Source organism: Geospiza fortis, unplaced genomic scaffold (assembly GCF_000277835.1).
Source record: "Geospiza fortis unplaced genomic scaffold, GeoFor_1.0 scaffold13, whole genome shotgun sequence".
NCBI classification, from domain to species: Eukaryota; Metazoa; Chordata; class Aves; order Passeriformes; family Thraupidae; genus Geospiza; species Geospiza fortis.
Window position 1 is genome coordinate 231,435 of NW_005054384.1, and position 26,205 is coordinate 257,639.

At 40.3% G+C, this 26,205-nt stretch overlaps 1 protein-coding gene across 1 annotated transcript in view; it reads left to right on the forward strand.

The window, feature by feature from the left end:
• LOC102031898 (voltage-dependent L-type calcium channel subunit alpha-1C-like) overlaps positions 1-26,205 on the forward strand; it is a 389,144-nt gene that overhangs the window by 225,173 nt on the left and 137,766 nt on the right. The window contains 2 exon segments of the mRNA XM_031060510.1: positions 17,142-17,245; positions 23,228-23,400. Coding sequence (XP_030916370.1) covers positions 17,142-17,245; positions 23,228-23,400 — 277 coding nt within the window.

The following is a 26,205-nucleotide window of genomic DNA, read 5'->3' on the forward strand; positions in this document are numbered from 1 at the left end:
AAAGAGTGTAAGAAAATTTTGGCTGCAAATTGGACAGTTTTGCAGACAAAAATTTTAGGTGATGATTTTCAGAGGTCATTCATTATACTCAACAATGTAAGCTAATGAGCTAATATTTAAAAGAGTTGAAAATTCAAAGCTCAAGCAGACTGTCAAATTCTTAGCTCCTCTGCAATTCAGGCTAGATAACATGTTTTGAATCTGGGGTCCTGCTGGGGTCAATGGCAAAATTCTCATTAATTTCTAAAGGTCAGGATGTCACTTCGTATTTTGCAAAATCTTGATCGCGCTGTTGAGATTTCTCACATGCAGTCAAAGTACAATGTGAGGACTTACAGATGCCTAATCAGGGCCTTGGTATCTGTTGAGATTAGTCTTCCAAGGATATATATGCAGATGCAGAGAGTTTTCTTTGTTCCCTTATTAAACCTGAAAATGTTTGCCTGACCTAAAACTCAGCAGAACAACAGATAAAGCTTTGGACTGAATTACTTGGCTGGAAGTGTTGAGCCAATGGAGCAATTCCCTTGCTTTGAACTTTTCTATAAGTGCTTCTCAATTATATCTTATTTTCAAAAAAAAAAAAAACCAAACCAAGAACAGCCCAACTTTTGACAGATTCCTAGATCTCTGCATTCCTGTCAGTGGGAATGGAGGGAGCTTAGCACATTTCAGCATGTTGCCCTGAAAAATATAGTAGTGATCTCATGAAAGCAATGTCTGTCCTGTGCCACAGTTTGCAAGGTTAAAGCTGCATGTTTGAGAGTTAGAAAGCTGTGTGACCTTCCACAAGCCCTAGATTCCTAATTCACTTAATTGCTCTTCAAATTTTAACTTCAGCTTCCTGCTTCCTTCTTCATGCTTCCCACTGCAGCCTTTCCATCTGTGCAGGGAAGCCTGTCTCCTCTCTCATGGAGTACTATTTCCCAGCCTGTGATCCACATCCTCACAAAAAGATAATCAGAGACAGGAGAGCAATAAACTTTTATTCCCTAGAAGGACTTGACCTCACTAAGATCAATACACTTTCCAATCTCCTCTCTCTCTCTCAGCAGATAAGACTTGTGAATAGATTGGTTTCTTTTGAAATGGGAAAGAAAAATGTTAGGGAAAACAGGTTGATGCTGCTATCATGGAAGGTAGGATAATTACTTTAAAAGAGCCAAATTTTTAATGTGAAATAACTGTATTGGACAGGATATAAAATCTGTGCAAACCAGCCTTGCTGGCTTTTCACTGAAGAATTGATCTTTGTGGAAGGGAGTGTTAAGTGTTTGTAGAAACACATCTCCTGTACTGCCTCAGCCTAACAAGTTTATTTTGTCCCATGCAGGCACCTTGGTCTCATGGGCAGTCAGTCCACAGAGCCACTGAGCAAACAGGCACCTCTTATGATAGGTCCCATTATAACTTTTCCTATGCACTCTAGAAGGATTTGAGGTTATTATTCTCAAAACTCTCCTTAGTGTATGATCAGCCAGCGTTAGCAGCTCACTTGGTGCAGGCACCAAGGCCCATTTCTGAAGACCTATCCATCTTGGAAACTTCCAGCAGCAGATGAAAATCCAGATGTTGCAAATTGAATCATTTGGTATTTTGTAATCAGTCTCTGCTGCAGTCCATTATTTTGAATTGTCTTGTTGACTAAGGAGGAAAATAATCTCTGTGCAGTTCATAACATAGTGTTTAAATATTTGTAGGCATTGTTTGTCTTCCCTTAATCTTTTTCTAATCTGAGGAGATTCAGATTTCAACCTTCTCTAGTAGATCTTCTTTTTAATTATTTTTAATCAGTTTGTTACTCTCCTGCAGGGGAAGCTTTGTTTCTGAGTTAAATACAATTTGGCCAGTGCCCTGTCTCTAGAAAGGTTTTCATCTTTGTGTGAAATGTGCTCTCTGCAGCTGGAGACCTGTGACACTGCATGCAAATCTATCCACTGCAGCCTCGGTTTTACATGCCTGGTCTCTCCACTGCCCTGCATCTAAGCAATTGTACATAGAAATGAAACCAAAGCACAGAAAAATTGCAAAACACAACCATATGTTGTTGTATTCGGCTGTTCACATTGCTGGGTAGTGGAGAACCTGGTCCTGAGTTGTTCTGCTTGCCCCTTACAGCTTGAATTCTAGGATTGAGTAATTCTGCTTGGTCTGCTTGAAGATTATTAATAATGAGCAACCCCGAGCCTGCCATCAGTTTTGGAGTCTTGGCTCTGACCCATGTCATTTGGACAACACTTCAGAATACTTGGTGGAGTCTCTGAAAATAACATGCAGTGCCTCCAGGAACAATTTACCTCAAGGCTCTAAGTGTAAACTTAAGAGCGTGGTATTATTAAAGATGGACTAAGGCCAAGCCTGGATGACATCCAGGCCACTAACCTGTCCCTGGAAGAGATGTCCAAACTGGCACATAATAAGTTGACTCCCTCAGATTTAAAAAATCCTTCTTAGTCTTTCCCAGCCCCTAGGCAAAAAAATGAGTTAATAGTCTAAAACAGTGCAGAAGAGCCACCACAGTGCAGTGAGAGACACAACTCAGTGGGACTGAATCAGTGTAAACCTTCAGGAGCACCACATCCCCAGGGACAGCAGAGAGAAGCACATACAGATATACATACAGGCTGTCCTGGAACTTCCCTCCACCTCTCAGTCTTTGAGGTCATACTTTCAAGAGTCGCTAAATCAGCTTGAAACAGGGGCTTACAGTCACTCTTATAGTTCCCATCATGAAATCAGAATGGAACAAATTGAACAACAGATGTAATTTACTTTGCTGACAGCATTGTCAGATTCTGTGAGCTTTTCTCACCCCCCTCCTCCAGCCTGTTGCAGCCAATGAGGAAGACGTGAGAAATTCAGAGATATTGCCACAAAGTGGAAGACATTAAACGCAGAGCTGCAACCCCCAATTTTCGCCAGCTGTGTTTTTCCTTCTAACCCTTTATTCTTGCAGCACTTAAGCTTGAATTAGTAAGGCTTTCCACAAAAGAGAATGATCTGATTCTAAGAATATATCTGTCTACATGTTTCCATGGTGTTTATTCCCCATCCACCTCCGCCCCTCCAAGAAAATGCTGGGCTTTTATTGTTGTGGGGTTGAGGTTTTTTTAATCATCTTTTTGGCAGGGGTTTGCATGAATGTGAAAAATTTACAAAGAATAAGCATGCAACTGTGAGCAGCCCATCACTGTGATTGCAGAGGTTATTTCATCTCCATCTGCTGAAACAGTGGTGGGTAAGGGGAGAGGAGCCATAGTTCAGAGCACTGAAGGGCCACAGCATCAATGCATTGAAAAAGCAGTTTACACATTTAATTTGCATAAATGCTGACCTCAATCTGTTTTCCTTTTCCTTGTTAACAACTGTGCATGCAACTGTAATGGTTGCTGTACCACTGACTTGAAAGTGAGTAACAGCAGTGACTTACTCCTTGGCACCTGCCACAAAAACCTGCTGCTGAACATTTGTTCAGTACATTTGTTGTGTGAAATGAAGTCTTTATGAGCCCTTCAGAACTCAACTTTGGACTTCTCATCCCTCTTCCTCTATATAAAAAGAAACTCTCTTTTAAAAATAAGCTTTTTTGGGTTGGTTATGGGAGGTGTTAATAGAGACCCTCTGCCCAGTGCTCCTGTGTAGGAAGGACCTTTTTAATAGCCCTGTCTTTCTGTTGCCCTTTCACTTTTCTTTCTTTTATTCTTCTTTAGACTGTATCCTAATTGCTGCTGTCTAATCACCACGAAGACTGTTCTTGTCTTTAATCTTTAAACTTTTGTCCCAGAGCTATAAAATTAAGAGCTAAACTACTGGGACATTTCTACACAATTTAGGATTTTGAGTGCCTCTGTTTGAGGGTGCACTTCTTGAGCCCTACCACCAGAGTTTTATCAAGAAATTATGACTGATGCCTTCTGAAAAATACATCATCAGATTTGTTACCTGTTGATCCCTATCTACTAGACAGATTCACAAATAACAGACTGGTTCATTACCTAGATCCGGGGAAAGAAAAAGACAAGGAAATAGGCCCAAGGTCAGGACAAAAGTCATGGGTATAGAACCATTTATTAAATTATTGTTTATTTTGAGTTTAACATGTTTTAACATCTTGCTTTTAAGACAAAGGGCAATACAATTAAATCTTCAACAGTGTTACTGTGAATATCAAGTCCTTCCTGCCTGCAAAGAGAATTAGTCCATTAATATTGGCTTTATTCATTGGTTTCAGAGGGATTTCTGCCTGGGCAGGATTTGAGGGCTCAGTATGATGAGTGGTCATAAAGGTGTAGTTCATCTGCACCCATGGCCCACTCTAGAACTGTCTCCTTGTAACTCCAATCCTCTGAACTCCACCCAAACAGGAGACCTAAAACAATATTGCACACATCTGCCAAAATGTAGAGACCAGAAGTGTAAAATGAAGGGTTCAGAAGTCAATCACAGGTATCAGTCTTCCTGCTGGGAAGGACTCATGGGTTTTGGTGGATGAGAGGCTGGACATAACCCAGCAATGTGCCCACAGCCATGTCCTGGGCTGCATCCAAGGCACTGTGGGCAGCAGGGGAGGGAGGGGATTCTGCCCCTCTGCGCAGCTCTGGTGAGACCTCACCTGAGTGCTGCATCCAACCCTCAGGTGAGTGCAGAGGAGGGCCAGGAAGATGATCAGAGGGCTGGGGGAGCTCTCCTGTGAGGAAATTCTGTGATTCTGTGGAAGGCTAAGAGAGCTGAGGTTGTTCAGTCTGGAGAACAGAAGGAGAGCTCCAGGGAGACCTCCCAGTACCTAGAGGGGACCTACAAGGGAGCTGGAGAGGTTCTCTTACAAGGGAATGTAGTGATGGGACAGGGGCTGATGAATTAAAATGGGAGGTGGACAGATTTAGATCAGACATTAGGAAGAAAATGTTTACAGTGAGAGTGGGGAAACTCTGGCACAGGTCGCCCAGAGAGGTGATGGATTCCCCATCCCTGGGAACATTAAATGTCAGGTTGGACAGGGCTGTGAGCAGCCTGATCTCCTGGAATTTGTCTCTTTTCATTGCAGGGGGTTGGACTAGATGGCCTTTAAGGGTCCTTTCGAACCCAAACTATTCTATGAATATTCACCACAAAGCATGGACTCTATTGACTTTTAAAGTACATCCAGAAGGAATCAGTCAGGATGTTGTGTTGATCTTGCCTATGTGGTGTTGCTTAAAAGACTCACAAGAAAAGGAGAAGGGGTTGTTTTGTGTCAGTAATGCAGCTGGAGCTCATTCAGCCTCTTTGATAATAATTTCTCCAGCAACCCTCTAGAGCTTTTACAGTATCCCTGAGTGCCTATGAGACAAAGGTTTATTATCTCTGTGCTAGGAGTTATAGATATTGTACATTTTATCTGATCATTTTGGATGTGATTTCACAACTGGAAACTGGATTAATTATCTAAAATGCAGAATTTTCCTAGGATTCCTAGATTGTGAACTGAATATGGAAGAACTTGGGATAAACTGATCAAGTGCAAAAAAAAAATTGACAGTCTTGTCTTCACTTTTTAAAGAAGGTAGTGATTATCTATATCTTACAGTGCTGTTTTTCATAATCTTTATTTTTAAGGACTTAATTGACTATGGAAATCAATGAATAGTGTGTGCTTTTATATTCCTGTGCATGCAGCAATCAGTACTGTTCTGATGTAGCTGTGGAAGAAATTGCTATCAGTCTGCACTGAGATAAATAGAAGCATTTATAAAACAGCAATAGTTATACAGGCAGAAAATCCTTTCTGGATAATCAGCCATGCAAATGTAAACACAAAATAAACAGAGAATAGGAAGGGATAGCCCAGAATTCTAAGATGAAGTGAAATTTTTATATTTGTAAGTGCACCACCATAGGGGATATTTTTATGCTTGAATTGAGCACTTTATTGTTTTGGAGTGAATTTCCAAAGACTTTAAAGGGCAAAAAGGTTTTTACATAACTGAGTAGCAGTAAGAGATGGAACTGCTGCAGTGGCTGTAATGAAAGAACTGTGGCTAAATAGCCTTTGGGCTCTTGAATGACTTTTTCAAAGCCCAACCTTTTCCTTTTAAATGGAAAAAAAAAAAGTTGTACACACTTATGTGGGAATAAGGCAACTCACATAAATCTCTGTGACTTTTATCTCTGAAGCTCTGAATTAAAATCCTGATTAAGTCACACGAGTCCAAACAATTTTTGGAGGTCACTCCATGGCATTTCTGCAAATTGCAAATTCATTCAACAAGCACCCATGTAATCAGTCAGATGAGAGAAAGGAGAGCCTTCACGGCCCTTCTTGGCCCCTCTGCTTTGCAGAATACTGCAGGTGGCTCAAAGGCAGGAGCCTCTTCTAAGCAGATCCACTCTTCAGGACCCACAAAGAGCAGAGTATTAAGCAGGCCAAAGTGATATCATTATTGATGTCAGCTGCTGAGTACAGGAAAGGTGGGGAAAATGATCTGTCAGTCATCTGTATCAACAAGCAGGATGGATCACGAGCAAGGGCTTGGCATAGCAGACTGCAGGATGTGTTTGTGGGAAGTCGTGAAGAGCTGCTCAGTCTGGGCCTCACATCTTCAAGAGCCCAGCCTGGCTCTGTGTCTGGCCTGTTCTTTCCCCACTGGTCTGTGTGACCCAGACAGCTTCAGAGCAGACAGAGTGACCTGAGCCACCACTGAGAAAAACCAACCCACTTCTGAGGGAACAGTTTCAGGGGAATTTTTTGCATCTTCAAAGTGCAGCTGTTTCAGCATGCTCTAGAATGTGAGTTGCTTTATCACTTTGCAGTAATTGAATTTCAATATTTCACTTTTGGTTAACATGTTCCATGTTAAACTGAATTGAGATACATTCAATTTTTTTTCTCTCTTTTACATATTAAGCCTGGAGAAAGTGAGTGAGGTGGCAAAGCAAGAGTTTTATTGGAGCTTAGAATTTTTCTTTGATGTAAGGATTTCTTGCTGTGTAACTGATGTTTTTAGTGGGAGTTCAGAGTCCCTGAATTGCCAAACATGCTCTAGAGATATGTAGCATCCTCCAGTTTTCACATAAAAACAGAGAAGTCCCTCAAGAAAGCACAAAATTACAGGTGGGATGGGAGGATGTATAAATGGTAGCTTCCTGATTATTTTTGTTTCCCCTCCCCTAGCTGACTAGAGGAATTTCCAGAGGTAGTTGTACTAACAAAATTTAATATGCTGAGGTTTCATCAGCAAATCTACTCTTCAGATAGTTGATTTGCCATGATGATGCATGTCCCTTTGGACCACTACTAGTTGCTAATAAAAGTTGCCACTTTGTGAAAACAAAGGCCAGTAACACTGCTTGGATTTTTTAAGTGAAGGGAGAGCCTAATGGCTTTTTTTTTCCCCTCCGTTTTGAAAAGTGTGACGTTAAATGGCCTTTGCCATCTGTTGAAGTTGTGCAGTAAACTCGGGTGAAGGGCATTTGAAACTACAGATTTAACTAGGACACTGCTAAACACATTCTGCATTTCCCCTCTAGTGCTGAACAGGATGTTGGTTCTAGGTTGGTGCTTGGACTTGATCTTCAGAGGTCTTTTCCATCTTTAATGGTTCTGTGATTCCCCACCTCTCCAGCAAGCACAAACTGCTGTGCTGGAGAAGTATGGGATCAGGAAGCATTTTCAACAGAAATAACTTGCAGTGGAAAACAAGTCAGCTGAAGCATTGTGTGCCACAGACATTTTGACCTGCTGGTATTTGAATGCAAGCTGTAATTCTCTTCCTTACCCTCAGACAGAGACCTTGGTTTTTTTTATAATGGCTGGGTCTGGTAAAGAACATCAGACTGTGAAAAACAATGTGCACCCAAGCTGAAAACAGATGAAATATGAATGTGGAAGTTTACTAACGAGTAAAATAATGTTGTGGAGTTCAGTGCTTATATACTGAGAGCTAAAAAACACAGTGGAAGGACTCGGTGACAACATACAGTCAGTATCAGTCATCTGGGACTAGATAGATGAAAGTTTGGTCTTTTTCTATATTTCTCTGACTTTATACAGTCTTTCCCAGCTGATAAAATGTGGATATCCTTGAAAAGGGGCCTGTATTTAATGAGTGATGAAAATGTGCTGCTATAAAAGATAAGTGTGGCAAATTCTACTGGTAGCAATTCACTTCCCTCAAACTGCATGCAACCAAAGCAAACATGGTTTGCTCCATGTAACAGCAAAATGGCATTCCTGTATAACTTTAGAGAAGCTCATGTGAGCTATTTGACATGTTTTCACTTTGCCATCAAGCAGTGAGCTGGTTCTGAGGCAGAGCTGATCTCAGCTCCCACCTTGCTCCAGGTAACAGCAGGTAGGACCCTTCTGTGGGACTCCTGCCTCTGCACAGTGTCCCCAGGAAGCTCAAGCCAGTCAAGGTGTATCTCATGCAGGAATGTGTTCTCTCACAGCTCTGGAGATTGAGCCCCAGCACTGCTTCCATTTGTCTTCTATGCAGGGCTGTGTGGGGAAGACTGGTCACTTCTGCACCCTCTTGTCAGGGAGCTCAGGCAGCGTAGCAATGAAATATAGCTATACCAAAAGCTCTTAATTAATAAACTACAAGTTATGCTTCACCTGGATCAGAGCAGGTGTGCTTGGGTGAGGACATTTATAGCAGATTTAACATCTCTGAAGACCTTCAATCTTTGTTAGGAGAGGTGAAGAAAGAATCTCTGCAAACTCCCCATTCTCAGATCTATCTGCCACCTTCCCCTTCTCTCTTCTGGACTCATCTTCCATTGCTGCAGTTTCTTTGATTCTTTCTCAAGGGTTCTCTGTTGCAAATTAATCTTGATGTTTCTGTTGTCCTCATCAAGGCAGTCCTTTCTCAGTTAATGGCTTCATTTAGCTCCTGCAGAGAATTCTGTACAAATTGCCAATGTTTCTGCCTCAGAGTAAATTTTAATTTGCTCTTTCCTTCTCTATGGAGTATACAGAACGATTGGGGAACCAAGCTAAACATTGGAGTCCTCTTATTTTTCCTACTGTCCTCCTATTTCTCCAACATGTGATGAATCTTGCCTAAATTATTCATTTTTATCCTACAGTGGCTCTATAGCAGCATAACCTGTCTGGAGCATTCTCTGCCCTGGTTCATGATCCTGTGCCCTTGTCTTCACCCAGCTCTGTCTTGCCTTTCCCATGAAGGCATTGAAAAAAGTTATAGGTATTTCTATATACCTAGAGAATGCACAGACAGAGTTTGTAAAATTCCATGGTTGAGGTAACACAGTAAGTAGAGCCTTAAGAGCTTGGAGAATACAACTGAGCTTAAAATTTCCTTTTTCCTTCAGTACTTCAAAACAAAAGAAATGTGGTTGTAAAAATGGGACCAGCTGATCAAGTGCTGCTTGTTCCTTTGACTGTCATCTGTTCAAACTGAAGCTGGGTTGAACTCTCTGGTGTCTCCTTTGCATCCATCTGACAGCACCAGCTACAAATGTGAATTTAGGAATAGTCTTCAGGAGTCACTGTGGCTTAGAGTCCCTCTAAGATTATTAGGGTGTTGATGCTTAGCAAGAAATTCTACCCAGACTAAGAGCAAAGACATCTGGAGTCCTTTGCCTGTGTTTTAAGCCATTGTTCCTAAGTCATTAAAAGTAAGTCTAGTTTATTTTAGTTTTTACATTTTTGCTTATTACAAATTAGGATTTTTTGTCATTTTTGTACCCCATCTCTCTCTCTTGAGTCAGCTCTGAGACCTTAATTTCCCACTCCTTTTCACCTGTCCTAAAGACTCAGAACATCTGAAAGACTATTCCAGGTCAACAAGATGATAATACTTTTCATGATGCACTCAAATTTATAGATGGAAATGCTTATATGTTTTTTGTCATTTTTTAGTCACTATGTACATTAAGCTTCCATTTTTTTCCTGAGGAATTTCTGAAGATTAACTCCTAATCATACATTCCTCCCAGTTCTGTGCCCCAGCCTATTCAAGCAAAGCACTTGTGCATATCAGCTCATTTCTACTGGTAACAATAATATTGACCATTGGCCTCACTGGAATTATTCATTTATGTGCCTTGAATTATGCACACACATGATTGCTGGATTAAAAACCAACCAAGCAAAGACAATTAATTAGATTTTACATAATGGAGGATCTGCAAGGTGGAATCTGCATGCTTATGTAATAATGCACTAAACCCACTTTTTAGGATATGTGCTGGGTAATAGGAAATATGATCCTTCCTTGCTCCTTTCCTGAATGGTGAAGTCAAATGAATGTATGTTGTATCTATAACTTACTTAAAGTGTATGTGGAGAGCAACCAGGAACTTATCAAGTAAAAGTATGACTTTTTCATATCTTTATTGACATGATACACAGCAATCTCACACCATTCAGGCTCCAAACAAACCAGCAGATTCAGGGGATGCAGGATTTCAGTACTAAAGAAACAATCTCATTGCTTGCCCCACAGGTTGGAAAAAGTTGGCTTACTGAGCCTATCATACAGAGAAAGTCAGTTTTAGTACTGTGTCTCTTGTTACTCAATCTTTAATTCTGTATCACCTCATTGACATATTTCTGGGGCTTCTTTTAAGCATTTACAGATTTGTAAAATTAGAAATTGAGAATAATAATAAGCAATTTCCTTGTTAAAAGCAGCAAGGTTTACAATACATTAAAAATTGCATAGTTAATATAATTATCACAAGTATTACATAAAAAAGCCCCATTATAACATAAGAAGTGTACAGTTTAGAAATCAGATAAAGACATAATGTACAGGATTCATTACCAGAGCTAACAACACTAAATTTCTGCATATTTAGGGGTTGATTTATTTGTGTCACAGTCTCAATAGTCCCAATCCTATTACCCAATACAAGTTAAGACCAAATGAGACAATTCCCAGATGTCTCAGATCTGTAAGCAGAAGTTGAGAGAAAGACAGGAATCAAACCTTCTCATCACATGTCCTCTGATAACTCCCAAGAACTTTCAAGATAAAGACTCAAAGTACTGCAGAACCAAGGGTTTTAAGCCCAAATCTGCTCTGCAGTTGAGAAGTTAAACAGAAGATATTGTTTTGTTGAGTAAAATATTTTTTTCTTTGCAGAGCAGCCTCAAAAATCCTGCTGTCACCAGTTACTGTTGTTAGTTAGATGTTGTTAGGAGCTGCCAGCAATATAATTTTTCTCATTTGGGATGAATATTTTCTTCTTCATCTGTTGCTGCTGATGCAATGTGTGTAGCATGAGGAAAGGTAGATCTTTCAAAGTTTGGCTTCTTCACTGGACAGATGTATGCAGACACTTTGTAGGAAATTCATCCCACCTTAATTATTTCTGAAGGATCACCTGGATTTATGACATCTTTTTTGTTCCCTGACTGTATGAGTGCAAATTTCAAAAGTAGTGAAGTTTCAGAAACAAAGAAAAGATTTAATGATCACGAAGTCAATGTGAAAATACAATGGAAGCCAAAGAAAATAGTATGAGAGTAGGATTACTCTACTTCCCAGGTCACATAACCCTGGTCTGAGATGTAGGGTTTGCCTCCTGTCTATGATATGGATATTTTTTTCTTTAATATTGTCAACCTAGCTATAGGTGTGAAGACTAAAGCACTATTGTTTATTTTATAAATATATGATATGATAACATACTATATTTAATTATTATAGTATAATTCTATATAATTATTATTGTATAATTGTAACAATTGTATATATTATATATTTATTATGTTTATTTATTTATTATGATTGGAGTTGGTCCCAAGTTCTGACTGAAAAGTATGGCAGAGAACATTTTTCTGTCACAGTGCAACACTGCACATTATCCTATTAAAAAAAAAAAGGGCAAAAAAGTAGAGTTTAAAGTTTTCATTCCATGAGGTTATGTGTGAATGAAATGCATTCACCCAAATATTCATGGGAAGAGAAGGAAAGAGGAGGTGGAAAAGGAAAATTTGTTTAAAGAAAAACCTCTTTGATCAATGATAAATATCCCAATCCCTCATCAATACCTGCATGGCCCTTTATGCATCCCCTGAGCTCTACCTGCCAGTAGCCTTTGATCTGAGATGAGGAAATGACTTCTACACATCCCAGAAGTTAGGAAGGTGCTTAAGCCCTGTTCCTGAAAAAGATGGTTTTCAAAACAAAGTCTTCAAGATGGAGGACAGATTTAATGACAGTTAAGTCATTATTTCTGCTGTCTTCTGCTCCCCATAATCTCCAATTTTAGATTGTCACAAGAAACACTTGGTTTCAGCTAGAGATCTTCCTACTGGCCATAGCCATTAGTTTTGGCTAGGTTGTTTTCTGAAGCAGTAAATTCCACAGATGGGTTATAGAAAATAGCATTTCTATGCAAAATTTCCAAACTTGCTGCCCTTTAATTTTATTAAATATGCTGCTCCTCTCAATGAATGTTACTCTGTGAAAGGTTATACACTTCCTTATAGAATACTACGCTTCATTATAGAATACTTGTAGTACTAGCATTTTAAAAAGTGTTATCACACCATTTTATAGTCATTAGAAATCAATTAACTATTTATTTGAGGAACAGAAGTGTAGCTCAGGTGCCCTAACTTACTTTCCATTAAGCTGCAGCTCTCCAGCACTGTGCACTGAACAAGGCAGATTTCATTTTTTATTCAGCTTGCTGCTTTCCTTTGACTGATTTCCAGCTGCCCTTTTCTGATGGATTAAACTTTTCCTGTGACCCTCTGTTGTTTTTGAAAGACATTCACCACAAAGTGTCAGGGTGTGAGTGTGTGACTTGTAAAGTCAGCAGAATTTAGTGAATTGTGCCTACCCCTCCCATTAAGTGACTGAAAGCCTGTGCTTGGTGATGCTCGACCACTGTGGTAATAGTTACATTATATTGTCTTTGAACTATGGTGCCTGTGTAAGGAATGAGACACTTGCAAATGTGCCAGACTATTATCCCTGGGAAAGAAAAAAAATGACCAAACAACTAATGCATGAATGTCTCCTGTGGCCTTGCCAATGTGATCTCACCTGTGTCTTCTCAAGAACCAGAAGACAGAGGCACAAAGGTCTATTAAGAAAGACTTTAATTCCTTTGCCCCTACTGAAACTGCTGATAGTAATTGAGATGAGCAGAATACAGAATTAAAAACCCTGGTGCTATTTCTAGGTGATTACCTGTATTGAGAGAAAAGCCTTTGCTGAAATGCTCAGGCATGAGAGCAGTTAAGGGTGCTTGGCAAAGATGGAGCTCTTCCAGCAGACCTCAGATATGACTTCTTTTTGTCATGAAACTGAGTGGTTTCTCTGACAGTACCCAGTGAGGCAGGGTGGTTTCCCACTTTGCAGATTGGAAAGCTGAGGCATAATGAGCCAAATGATGTCCCCACAGTGCCAGAGTATGTAGGAAATAATAATGAGAAGGAATCCTTATCTCCAAGCTCTCTGAGATGATGCATGAATGCTCTGAAATGTGCCAGCTTCCTCACTGTTGAGAATAGTGACATGTAAGTGTTGAGATGTGAGCTGTGAGAGGTTGGGCACTTTGACTCAGAAAGCAGAATTATTTCCATAAATGACAATCTGCAGCTTCCCACTCATTCTGAGCTTCCAGCTGATGTAACTATTGTTCCACACATGCTAAAGTTGGCATCAGGTTGCAATCACCTGGACTGAAACTTATAATTTGGACCTCAACTGTTTGATATTATAGTCTTTGTTTGGAACTGTGAATTTAGAAGATGATTTACCTTTTCTGTTGGGATTCCTAGGGTTAGTAGTAAACACTCAGGGAGAAGTGTTGCACTCAGGCACCACAAAACTGAGTTATGTACCAGGAGCTGCTCATCCTGGAGAGGTAACCTATAACTCAGTCAGTTCCTGTTCTCTGGAGGCAACAGTACAAAATATATTTTGCAGACTTAATTTTCTGCACTCAGGAGGGTGCAAAAGGCAACACTCCTGGCCTTGCTGTTACTGCTTTGAGTAAGTCTACTCCTATTCTTTTCCCCCAGCTTTCACCAAACGACCCATTTCTCTGCATTTCTCCTGCAGCTGTTTTTCACAGTGTACTGTTTCCTTATTGCAGGGAGGTTTTAACGTAATTTAACAAACACTTATGATCATATAACATACATTTCTGTCACCTGTGGGTCAGTCCCACAGGAACAATCTCACCTGCTACTAAAGAAAAAAAGACATGAGAGCACCAAACCTAGGGAAGTCCAGCAACAGAGACAGACTCAGCTGGCTGCCAAATACTGGCAGTTTCTCTCTGCTTGAGAAGCTCTTGCTGTCTCTGCCCCTCAGCTTCTCTGTTATGTATATAAATGTGCAATAAAAAGGAGATAAAAAGCTGACCTCTGAAATTTTCAGTCTGAGAAGTCCCAAATGTTCTGCTGTACCAGAATGCAGGTCTGCTTTACAGGACTAATTTGTGCTGATGCTAGCTGGTGCAATTGTTATGCAATTGTGCAGGCATTGGGAATAACAGAGTACACTATATTCTAGTTATATACTTTACCAGGACATGGTGGAAGCTTCTTGCCATCTGGAAATTTCTTTGTCCTTCTCCTGACATGAATATGACCTCTGTACCTGGCTCCCTGGCTTTTGCTCTTTACAATTCTCTTGTACCACAGCTTTGAGAAGTTCTACTTTTCCAGCTGACAAAAAATCCCAAACTGATGACAGATAAATACCATGCAGCTCAGGCTTTTTTATCACCATCTATCATAATTAGAGGGATGTCAATTCATCATTGTGCCCACAGTGGCAAATTCTTATGGTAGTTTTTCAATGTCATCCATACTCATTGTTTGTGCAGATTGCTTTAAATAGATATTGGTGTTCTTTGTAGGGGAGAGAGAGGGTGTTAAACCTCATTTCTTTACTTAATTCCAACTTGGGCATTTACATTTTGCCTTCCTGGTTTCCCAGCTGGGATCTCAGGTGAGTTTTTGCTTCCATCTTTATACTTGAGGATGCTTTGTTCTCATTAAAGCCCTGATGTGCAGCAGACACCAGGGGTGCTACTTTTTGGTCACATGGGATGAAATGTGGCTTGCAAGCATAAAGAGTAATTAGTATGAGTTATAAACTAACTGAAAAATCCTGCAAAACTATAAAAAGGGGAGAAGTTTATTATGCTTAGGGATTGTTAGCATCTCAGGTACTCTTCTGCCCACCAAATGTGTTTATCCTGTGAGGAAGGAGCTGATGAACTGTTTACACAGAGGCAGATTTTAAGCTTATTTGTTAATGAGTCTACTTCAGTTCAGTCACAGCTGAAGGAGCCCTGAGATGGAGTTCTAGATCAGTCCACTGACTGTGCACCATTGCCAGACAAGAACTTTAGTGACTCTACTTTGGAAGAAAAATGGATAATGGGCTTCCGTCCACAAAGAACTGATTATATTAGTGTTACTGTCCTGCCTTGTCTTATTGAAGGTCTGAAATTCCTTTCCTGAGTTGTTATGAATCTTGAGTGAAATTACCTCCCCTGAAGTGTGTCTCATTGTCCATGTATGGAAGGATATTTCTCCTGTGATTCAACAAATGTTTAGGTTGCAAAGGAAAGAGCATTTTCCTGGAAAGAGAAGACAAAATTTTCAAAAGAGTGGAAAACAAAGGAATGTAGATTTCTTTATGCCTTTAGGTACTTTAAATTCTGCAGTTTATGTTCATAAATCAATTTAGTGCTCCTGAAAATGTTAACCACCATCTGTTTCTTTAATGATGCTATTTCTGGATTCAAAGATAATTGTTTATGAAGAGTAAAGAAGGGACTCTGGTATTTTTGATACCATTATGAAAGTGAGTTTCTATTAAGGTATCCAGCAACTTTCCAAAATTTTGAACTTTGAAGGAGACTTCAAGATGAAATAGTGTTTATATACTAGATGCTTTTAGAATATGTACAAGATCTTATTATGGGCTAGAACTGGACCTCATATAATACAGGTTCTGGTGCTAAGATAATTCTGCCTGCTTCATGTAGAGATGCTTGAAGTAGTGTGAAATCCATGTCATTCAGTTTACACTCTCAGATTCTCTTAGTATTCTGTTGTGAAGGGATTGTGTTTAGATAAGTGAATCATCTTATCTAAACACAATTATCGTCTTATCTAAACACAAGACCCACATGGTGGGCCTTGAAAAGACCTTCCTTGAAGGAACAAAGCTACTGTCCTCACTGTGGTAAACTGTGAAGATTTACACAGAAAGATCAGTATTTGCCCAGTTCCCACCTGCTCTGAGGTACCTGTGCTGCACGTGGGAAGTAAATGTGATCTGACAGTACATTGTGACAATGCCTACCAAAAACCAGACGTATTTTCCCTGGCAGCAGAGGGTCATATATGTGAGCAGCCAAGTTTAGAATTCATGGGGTGGACTCTTTGTGGTGTTTTAAGTAAATTCCAAAAAGTAAGTCCACAATTTTGAGCATCCAAGGAAGTGCCAGTAGGGCACATTGTTATATCTTAGGCTGTATTAATAGGTCAATGAGGAAATAGATGAAAAAAAACAATCAAAGGAGTGGTCACATCAGAAAGAACAAAGAGAAACACTTGGTATGATTACGTGTAAACCAACCACAGGCTCTATTTACAAACCTTTCCATCTGTTCCTTTGCCTAATCATTTCTGCTTTCCCTCTCTGTCTTCTAACTTTCCTTCGTCTTTCCAGATGCAGGACGCTATGGGCTATGAGTTACCATGGGTGTATTTTGTCAGTCTGGTCATCTTTGGATCCTTTTTCGTTCTAAATCTGGTTCTTGGTGTGTTGAGCGGGTAAGCTGACAGTTTTGGTGTCCTTTTTCCAATGCTACAGGGCAAGACTCCATAATAAGGGTTCTTCCCTGTCACCAGGATACTTTCAGAGGGATTAAAAATCTGAATCCAAGGAAGCTTCACATCAGCTCTGAAATACTATGAAAAAATGTTCAAATATTGCAAATAACAATACAGGTAACAAAAGCGGTGTTATTCCCTGACAGAGAAATTCAGCCTCAGGGCCTTCAAAATTCTTTATGTCAACCTGTCAGAAATTTCCAGAAAACTGGCTATTGAAGAACCTTACTGCTGGTGACTTGGGATCTCTTTGGCTGGAGCCTTGCAGTGCTCAGAATCTGAGCTTGTCTCACTAATTATCATTCCACTCTTCCAGGTCAATGATGCCATAGGAAGGGACTGGCCCTGGATCTATTTTGTTACACTAATCATCATAGGGTCATTTTTTGTACTTAACTTGGTTCTCGGTGTACTTAGCGGGTAAGCAGTACCAGGAAAATGTTTTATTATTGTTTATTTTTAAAAATTTGTATTTCTATTCCTACTCTCTGGTTACCAAAACAACGGTCAGTGGTGGGTTGATCGCAAGAACCTTAAGAGAAGGCCTAGGGTATTGCTGTGCCAATAGCAAAATGCAGCATTCCTAGTATCACAGAAGGAGTCTTTTGACTAAATCAAAGGAATATAAGACAATTTTTTGTCTGTAACACATTCCTCTACCTGTACACTGTGGGAAGAGGACAGCACGGTGCTCTCCTGTGGGCAAAGCAATCCATGCACCATAGAAGGGGATTATAGTAGAATTTCTGGAAGAGTCAGTAGGAATGAAGGAGGAATGAGAGCATGAGACAAATCCCTTTACATCTGTAGGATGAGATTCCTGCCAAATTATGTCTTCTCACAGGAGAAATTTTCACATTGTTTAGAACATCTGAAGCACAGCCTGCCAGGAGACTATTTTCCCTGGAGAGAGTCTTGGGCACGTTTCTTCTTCAGTAAGCCCATCTTCTCTATTGTGCAGATTGCAAACTTGGCATGATGCAGGGAGAAAAGATCATTTCCCTCTGACCTTTTCCAAGGATGAACAGAGAAGCAGGAGAAGTCCTTTTAGTGTTTAAGCATTTTTAAGACATCCAGACATTTAGCTGTATTTCAGTTCTGCAGTACAACCCTCACTGCAAAGCATCATTTTAGTAGCTTTGATTAAAAACAATGGGTATTGTCCCCAGTAGTTAAAAACTTTACTGCCCCTGGGGAGACACATAATTTAAGGAATCAAGCCAGCAAACATTCCTTGTAAGATTTAAAAAAAAAAAATCTTCTAGGATTAGGCTTCTAGTTCCATATTTGGGCATGACTGGGGGCTACAGACATTCTGTGTACATGGATAAATATGGTACGAGGACTTTTATGCATCCTCTTTTTGTTTCTACCATCCTGCCTCCTTTGATGAGCTCTAAATGAGTTTCATTAGGGCCTGTACCTGTTGCCTGAGTAGGCAGCCCTGAAGTCCCTTGCCTTTTGATCAAAAGAGGGGGAAAATGATCTCTGAGCAGGAGAGAGGACTTGGTGCCTCACAGAAATTATGTCCTAGGTACCTGGGCCAACAAGGTAGGAAGGGCAGCAGTGGGACTGGGGAAAAAGATCCACCTTTGGCCATCTGGCAAAGGGACAGGTAATAGAAGGTTTGCAGGAGATATTATTTCTGTCTTCATGACTCCATTGAAGGAGACTAGCCGCTGTGACAGCTGCTGCAAGGAGAAGGGTTTCCACACCATAATGGAGATGTGGAGAAAATCCTCAGTAGTGAAGTGTTGGGCAATAGTCTGTGCTTGCATATCTGGAGAGTGATGCCCTGGTACAGTTTTGAAACACAAACTCCTCATTCCTCCAGGTGGATACTCTGCCCAGCAGGTAAGGATGTCGGCACTGGTGGGGGATGATGATCAGCTGACAGGGAAAGGGATCTGTTCCATCAGAACAGATTTCTATAGGGCACTCAAGGACCCTATAGAAATGTTGTTAAAGATTATATGGCATCTGATTGGATAAAAAGTGCCTGTGAGCCCAGCCATGGGGAGTGCATAGTATTGAAGCACTGCTGATTAAATTTACCTGCAAATGGATTTGTACCTGTGCATAATTAACAATTTAGTTTCCTCTCTCTTTCATTTTCAACTCAAAAAATGTTTTGAGGCCTAAATGTTCCACCTCCTGCCATACTGCAGCTAAACCACCACAGTTAGTGGTAGGAGATGGAAAGAGTCTGTAGAGGGAACTGAAACCAAAGATGAAGTTCACCTTGTTTAAGCTATGAGTCACTCTTTCTGGCTGTCTTCACAGTGTTATGACAGCTGCACTGTTTCTGCAAAAATGTCCCCAACTGGAGAAAAGTAAAAAGAAACTTGAGAATTTGCATCCATGAAAAAACACAGAAATTATGGGAGAAATGTTCCAAATTTTCTTTGGTCTATATAAGCAGTTCTTAAACAATTAACTTTCTAAAGCAATTCTAAATTCTGCTGAGTTACAAAGTGTCTTCACTTTGCAGATTCAGCTTTTTCTCTTGGAGACTTGCTATTGCTATTAGTCTGATCTATGCTGATGATCCACCTGTCTGTTCTAGATACAAAGCAGCATTCCTGGTTATCTCTGAAAATCCATTCTGGGCATCTCTGATTTTTTTTCCCATTTATCTATTTCAGGAGCTTCAGCAGGCATGTTGTGTAGGTAGGCTTCACAAATGACAGATTAGCTTGGGGGGAGGAGGGTAATCACTTCTGAATACATAAGTGTAATTAATTGTACTCACAAAGACACCTTGATTGCGCCTGCAAAATGAAATGCTGAATTTTGGTCTGCTGAAAGAGCTCTTTTGTAATTTGTTTTTCCTCAGGTATATCATCCATTCATGGTCCTGGTGAATTTACTAATCACATACTAGCCTAAATAGCATGTCAGAGGATTTAAATGCAGAGCTGTAATCTCCTCTTGACTTGGTTGAGCACAATATAAAATTCATGTACTCCAAAGGAATATCCAGTCAGCAGATCACATAGTAGACCTCCCCAAGCCCAGGCAAAACAATTCCACATCATTGCTCTGACAAGCGATAAGAAGTCACTTGAGATCAGAGATGTTCACATCTATGTTATCTGTTTCAGTTAATTAATGAGGAAAAAAAAAAAGCAGAGGGGGTTCAACCTTCAGACAAGTACACCTAAGAATATAGAGTCCCATTTCCTTTATATTTTGATCCAAATCCCAGGACACAGGCCAAACAAGCAGTTGCCTAAGGCAAATGGAGGGCAGCAGAACAGAGGTTTCTTCTGCTTTGAGAGGATCCTGCAATTCACAGTTGGCTGCTTTTGATGCTTTTACTGCCAAGAAAGAGGTCAGAGTGAACAGGAGGCTGGCTATGGTTGTAGCTCCTCCTTGAGCAGGTTTTGTGACCTTTCAGGTATTTTTCCTAATCTTCTGTCTCCTCTTCCAACCCTTCCCATTCCTTGGTGTACTTCTCAGGGTGGATGAGATTTGGAGCCTTGTGCTCCATTTTCGGTCGTAAGCAAGGGTTTTGAACTGTTAGAATTCTGCTGTTTTGCTCGCTTTCTATCTTGCCTCTAAATGTGAGAAATCATATCAGCATGAATAACCTAAATTCCATCACTGGGATAGGAAAGAGAAATTTTCTTCTGAAACAGCACATAATGCAGAGCTGGGTGTTTATGAACTTGACCCACTCTAACCTCACACAGAGAAAGCATCTCTCCAGAATACTCTCCTCTCTGGTATTCCCATGGGCAGACATTTCTATAATTTTCTGGGAGAAGTAAACCAAAGTGAAACAAACTGAATTGTGGTAAAAACAATCAGATTCACCCACTCTGATATTTTGGTTTCACTGAAAAAAGACTGATTGCTTGCTAGTTCTGTGAGCCTTTGTTGACCTCACCCTGCCATGATTGTGCAGCCTTTTTTGTGAAAGCAAAAAGACTAGAAGACTCTAGATGAACATGGCACTTCCATCAAAAGCTTCTTTGGTCCTTGGCCTGCCTGCTGGAGCTGCAAACAGTGACCATTTACTGCCAGCTGTGCTGGAGGCAGCAGTAATGTGTGCACCTGCCTGCAATACACCCTGGGTTGAGGCCACCAGCTCCCTTGCCATGGGATGGAAAATGGCCACTGATAGGAACTCTTGATTGTGAACTACATTTGCCCACGTGGGAGGTGGTTTGAATTGCAGTAGCAATTTCCTGAGCCACCTGTTCTCAATGGTTTAGTGTTAGTAGAGCATAGAAATTAAGACAATTTAAACCAGTTGTCTTTGGAGAGTCATTTGAGATGTGGAGTGTCATGTGTTGTACGAAGGAAAGAGACATGGAATTGCAGGTCATTTACACAAGGCAATCACAGTATTTTGCATTGTGTTAGAAAACTCTAGGTTCAGCCCATTTCAGAATCGGACCCATTTGTTTTAGATTCTAAAATAATACTTTACGAGCTGAAAATCAAAATATTGGAATTTGATTTAACAAACAGGCTTAATAATACATAGATTCATTCGGTGGTTATTTTTTTAAGAGTTAATTTATTGATTTGGATACAGCAGTGTAGCAGACCCAGGGGAAAGGTGTTACTGAAGCAGAAAATATAACCACCACTGATGGATTTTTTCCTAACAATCTTTGTGCAGTTTTTATTATTATTGTTGGGCTTATTTGTTTCTTTTATATTGTAAATAACAAAATATCACTCCCAGTATGAGAAAATTTGATTTTTCATTTTTTCCATGCCTTGAGGCTGAATTTGGACCCAGAGCTGAATGTGGACTAACTTCAGGCCAGAGAAGCCACTGGTTCTCTTCCTCACCTCCACCTTTTTTATCACATTTCCTTGGGAGGACCTGAACCCTCAGCAGTGCAGCAGGGGTGCAGATGACACTGGCATTCATTGTCACATTTTTTGGTAGAAATTAAGGGATCATCCTGCTTTGATCCTGCTGCAGTGCTGGTTTCATGCACAGCTCAGAATTCTGAAAACCTGATCCAAAGCCTGTGAAGTCCATGGAAGTCTTTCAGCAGGTTTTGGACCAGACAGGAGGAAAGCACCTCACCATCACTGTTAGAAACCCACCTCCACCTCAGCCATGTGGCACTCACAAAATTCACATTTTGGCTAGGATTTTCATTATCCTAATATTATGCCACCAAAATCAGCGGTAGATTCATTTTTGCAGGAGCAAACCTAAGACAAATGCCAAGTGGAGTAGCATTTTCTTAAATCCATTCATTGCTGACAGTCTGCAGCAACAGTAATGGATAATGCACTGGGGAGAATGGCTTTACCTCTTTTCCTAGAAAGAGTGGCCTGTATTATCTGCTGTGTGTGTCTTGTGTAGTGATCTGCTTCAGCAGATATAAGACAATGCTTAAGTACTCTTGGTCCAGCAATTTTCACAATCATTAAACTTACTTTTTAAAATACAAGTGTTAAAACCTGGTTTAGAACCACATGAGTCTCTAAATAAGGGAGGTCAGCATTTCTTGAAAAAAATTATTGCTGAAAGAGGAGAAGAAACAGCACTGCAGCCAAAAAGAAGACAAAGCCAAGAACCAGGATCATAACAAAGCAACAGGAAATTCTTGTTCATATGCCCTGTTTTAAGTCTATATTCCCAACAGAGTTCTTTCATGCAACTATCATCAAATGTTTTGCCCTGTCCACTTTCTGGCAGAATCTATTAGTTTCGTCTATCCAAAATTTATTGCATTTGTCCACCCAGTGTGAGATTTGAAAAATCTATTTCATGTCAGATAACACCCTCGAATGCTGAAAGTCTTTGGCAAAACTTTGAGGTCTGAGTTTTTAACTATATTTTCCAGTACTGTGGGTGAAATTGTCCATAATTAAATGTGTACAGGATTGTGAGTACCATTAATTACACTTTAACTAGCTAAATTTGGTTGTGATGAAATATAAAACCTTCAACACAGATTGAAACTTGGCTACAAATTAGAGCCACCAGCTCACTCTCCAGATGTCAGATTATTGTCAAACAGTTCATCTTTAACCATTGTTCATATAGACATTTGTAGATAACTGATGGAGAATATAAAGTGTTTACAGAATGTTAGAAAATGTCTGGTATTGTACACAAAATTGTACATAAATGTCACATATGTGTTGTATTTGAATTGTCAATCAAATGCTGAGAAGGAAAGTTTTGAAAAAGGTATCAGTCTTTTCCTAAGTGTTGATAGATATGTGGACACTCCAGCTGTTTTACATCTGTGTGCACAGCAAGGGTGCTCCATACATGTGTTTGTCAGGTGAAAATAGAAACAGCTGGATGTGCTACACAGACTGAGGAGACTTTCTGGTGGAAATCAATCTAACCCATTGTTTTTCTTCCATCTCTTCCTCCTTTCCACCCGTGTCCTGTCCCTCCCTCCCTCTTGCTAGGGAGTTTTCCAAAGAAAGAGAAAAGGCCAAGGCTCGAGGCGATTTCCAGAAGCTACGGGAAAAGCAGCAGCTAGAGGAGGATCTGAAGGGATACTTGGACTGGATAACTCAAGCAGAAGATATTGATCCAGAAAATGAAGATGAAGGCATGGATGAGGAGAAGCCTCGAAACAGTAAGCAACTTTCTTCTCTCACTTTCTTTTTCTTTTTCTCTCTCTCCTTCTCTGTCTGTCTCCATGCTTTTAGCCACAAAGCCTGTGCCCATCTGCTGTAGTGCTGAGGTGGCTTCTAAGGAAGAACAAGTTCTTTCTGAGACATGCAATATGCTTATACATGATTCCAATTTAATGCTTGTGGGAAACCATGGGAAGCAGAAATACGGGTACAATAATTGATATTCTGCAGATCAGTGTTTAGTCTGTGATAGGGGCATTAGATCCTGAAATTAAACAGATGAAAGGTCAATACTTGCTGGGAAAGTCCACTACTGAGAAAAGTTTTAAAATACAAGTGTGCTCTCCATTCATTTATTTAATTGAAGCTCATTGTTGTAGGCTCTTTGCACATGGTTGGTTCCTTTGGAAGCAAAGGTTTCTCAGGGAAAGCAGAGATACAGTATGGGAGGAGGGCCAAATCAGCTCTGTTGTCCCTCTGTTGCCATCTGTAACTCCACTGAAATCAGTGGATTTGTGTTTGCCTTTGCCAGGATAGGTTAAGCTCTCAGACATTTCTTCTAAGGGTGTTATTTCTTACTCTTCTTTTTTGGAGTTGACAAGGTGTTTTTACGAAGTGAAAACTCACCAACAATCCCTTATTAGAAATCCTGAAGAAGGAGGGGCTTGAAGAAAGCAGTGCTTCCCCAACATATCATTACCTGTATTGGATCTTCTGCCGCCTTCTCTTTTACCAACACAAGCTGTGTAACACTTCAGAGCCACTTAGCAGTTGTCATGGCTGGTTGTGCACTTGGGAAATGTCAGACTTTGAACCTTTACACAGCCCGTGGACAATGGCTCTACTCTTGGCTTTCATCATGGAAATGTGCCTTTTCTTTGTTTGATTTTGGAAGAGAAGACATGAAACACGTCCCTAGATATCACCCTTCTTACAATCAAAATCTATGGAATGATCCCACCACAAACATTTATTCCAGTAACAGGAAGATTGGACATGGCAAAAGTTGGGCTTTTCATTCTTCAGCAAGACTTAATAGAATTTCATGACATTAAGAATATTAGTAACCACTATTGCTGCCAAAACAATGAAGTTCTTCTAAAAAAATTGGGTGGTTAATATCAGGTTATACCCACAGTGCTTAGGTATCTGGACTTGAAGCAGTCACTGTGGTGACTTGCTCGGACTTTTCCCAAATCAGGTTACTTTGATTTTTTTGCTGGTATTTTCATAGCTCATATAGTTTACTTTCACCTGAGCAATCATTCAGAAATAAATGTATTAATCATGTCCAAAATTTGCTGCTCAGTGGCATACCATACATGAATAGATCAAATGAGGATTCACTGCATGTACCGTTGAGTGTGGTCAATCCGTATTTGAGCTAGCAATCCCCTTTTGTGGGTGGTGATATTAAGAAGTGAAAGGTAACACATCTCCAACTTGCTGTCAGTTCTTCCTGGTCAATTTGATAAGGTGAGTTTTGTAAGACGTAGTTTATCAAAATTAGTTCTCTCACATATGAGTCAGAACAACTGAGAAGTAATGGTTTCAGCTTAAGATAACATCACAGAAAAGGTACTGTGAGTAAGTGACAGGGCAGGGCATTTTGTTTAGGGTGAGGTTTGTTTTTGGTGTGTTATCTCCTGGGTTGAATGTTTTGGCATCCCTGCCAGCAGTCAATCACCAGTAGGGTTAAATTGGAAGAGAAAGATGGCATTATTTCTCTTCCAAAAGCCATTTACAAAATAAGTGAAGGACAGATGGCACAGATGTAAATTCCCTCATGAATCCCTTTGGCTTGAGTGTTCCCAAGACATTTGAATCCCACCTACTCCCAGTCCAAGCTTACATCACCAAGACTCCAATGTCTTCCTTGTTTTCTTGTGTTTAGCTCAGTTGCCTCCTGTGCACCTTCAGTGTCTTTTGTTCAAGTGCTCATCAAAGCTCATCACCTTCTGTTTCTAGCACAGGATCTGAACTCCATGGCTGACTGTGACTGCCCTTTCAACCACACTTTGTTCAGTGACTAATTAATGTTGACTTTTGAGGTATCAGCCCTGAGAATTTCAAATGACAGATGACTGAAGCACACAGGGCAGTTCAGACCTCCTTAAGTTGCTGTGTTAGCTGAATAAACTTCAGGTGTGGCCTTTGCATCGGAGGTGTTGCACTGATGCCAGAGGACATGTGCTCCTGCCTGAACTCTGACAGTGATTCACACCAATACTTTAAAGAAGTCACATCAGTTTTTGCTTCTTTGCTTTTCCCTTGGAGGTTGTTTGGGGGCTTGGCTTTTTTTTTTTTTAATAAAGAGTATCAGAATAGTTCAGAAGTTCAAATAAAAAATACTTATTAATCTAGAGACTCAGCTAATATAAGTTCCGAGACTCAGCAGTTTACACCATCTGGGCTCTGACCCAGGTAGTCTACCTACACTGAATCATCCCAAACACAGAGAACATATGTTTCCCATCTTTTCTTTGTCCTTGGCAGCTACAGAGGCAGATTTTGCTGTCTTTTAACTTTGTAGAGAGTGCTGCCTACTTGTCAGTATGGGCACTGCCTCCTGTAAAACAGAGGACGCAAGGTGGAAGGGAAGAGAAACTCACTTGCATCCCCTTTTGGTTTGACTGCCTGTGACAGTCCTTAGGGCATCATCAGTCATATTTTGCATATGCTGCTGCTTTCCTCAGGCTCTAAAACCTTGTCCAAAGCCTCCGTGTGTGCTTGCAGCTCCTCTCAAACCTTGCCCAAAGCCTTCCTGGGTGTTTGTAGCCCTTAATGAAATTACCAAGTCCAAG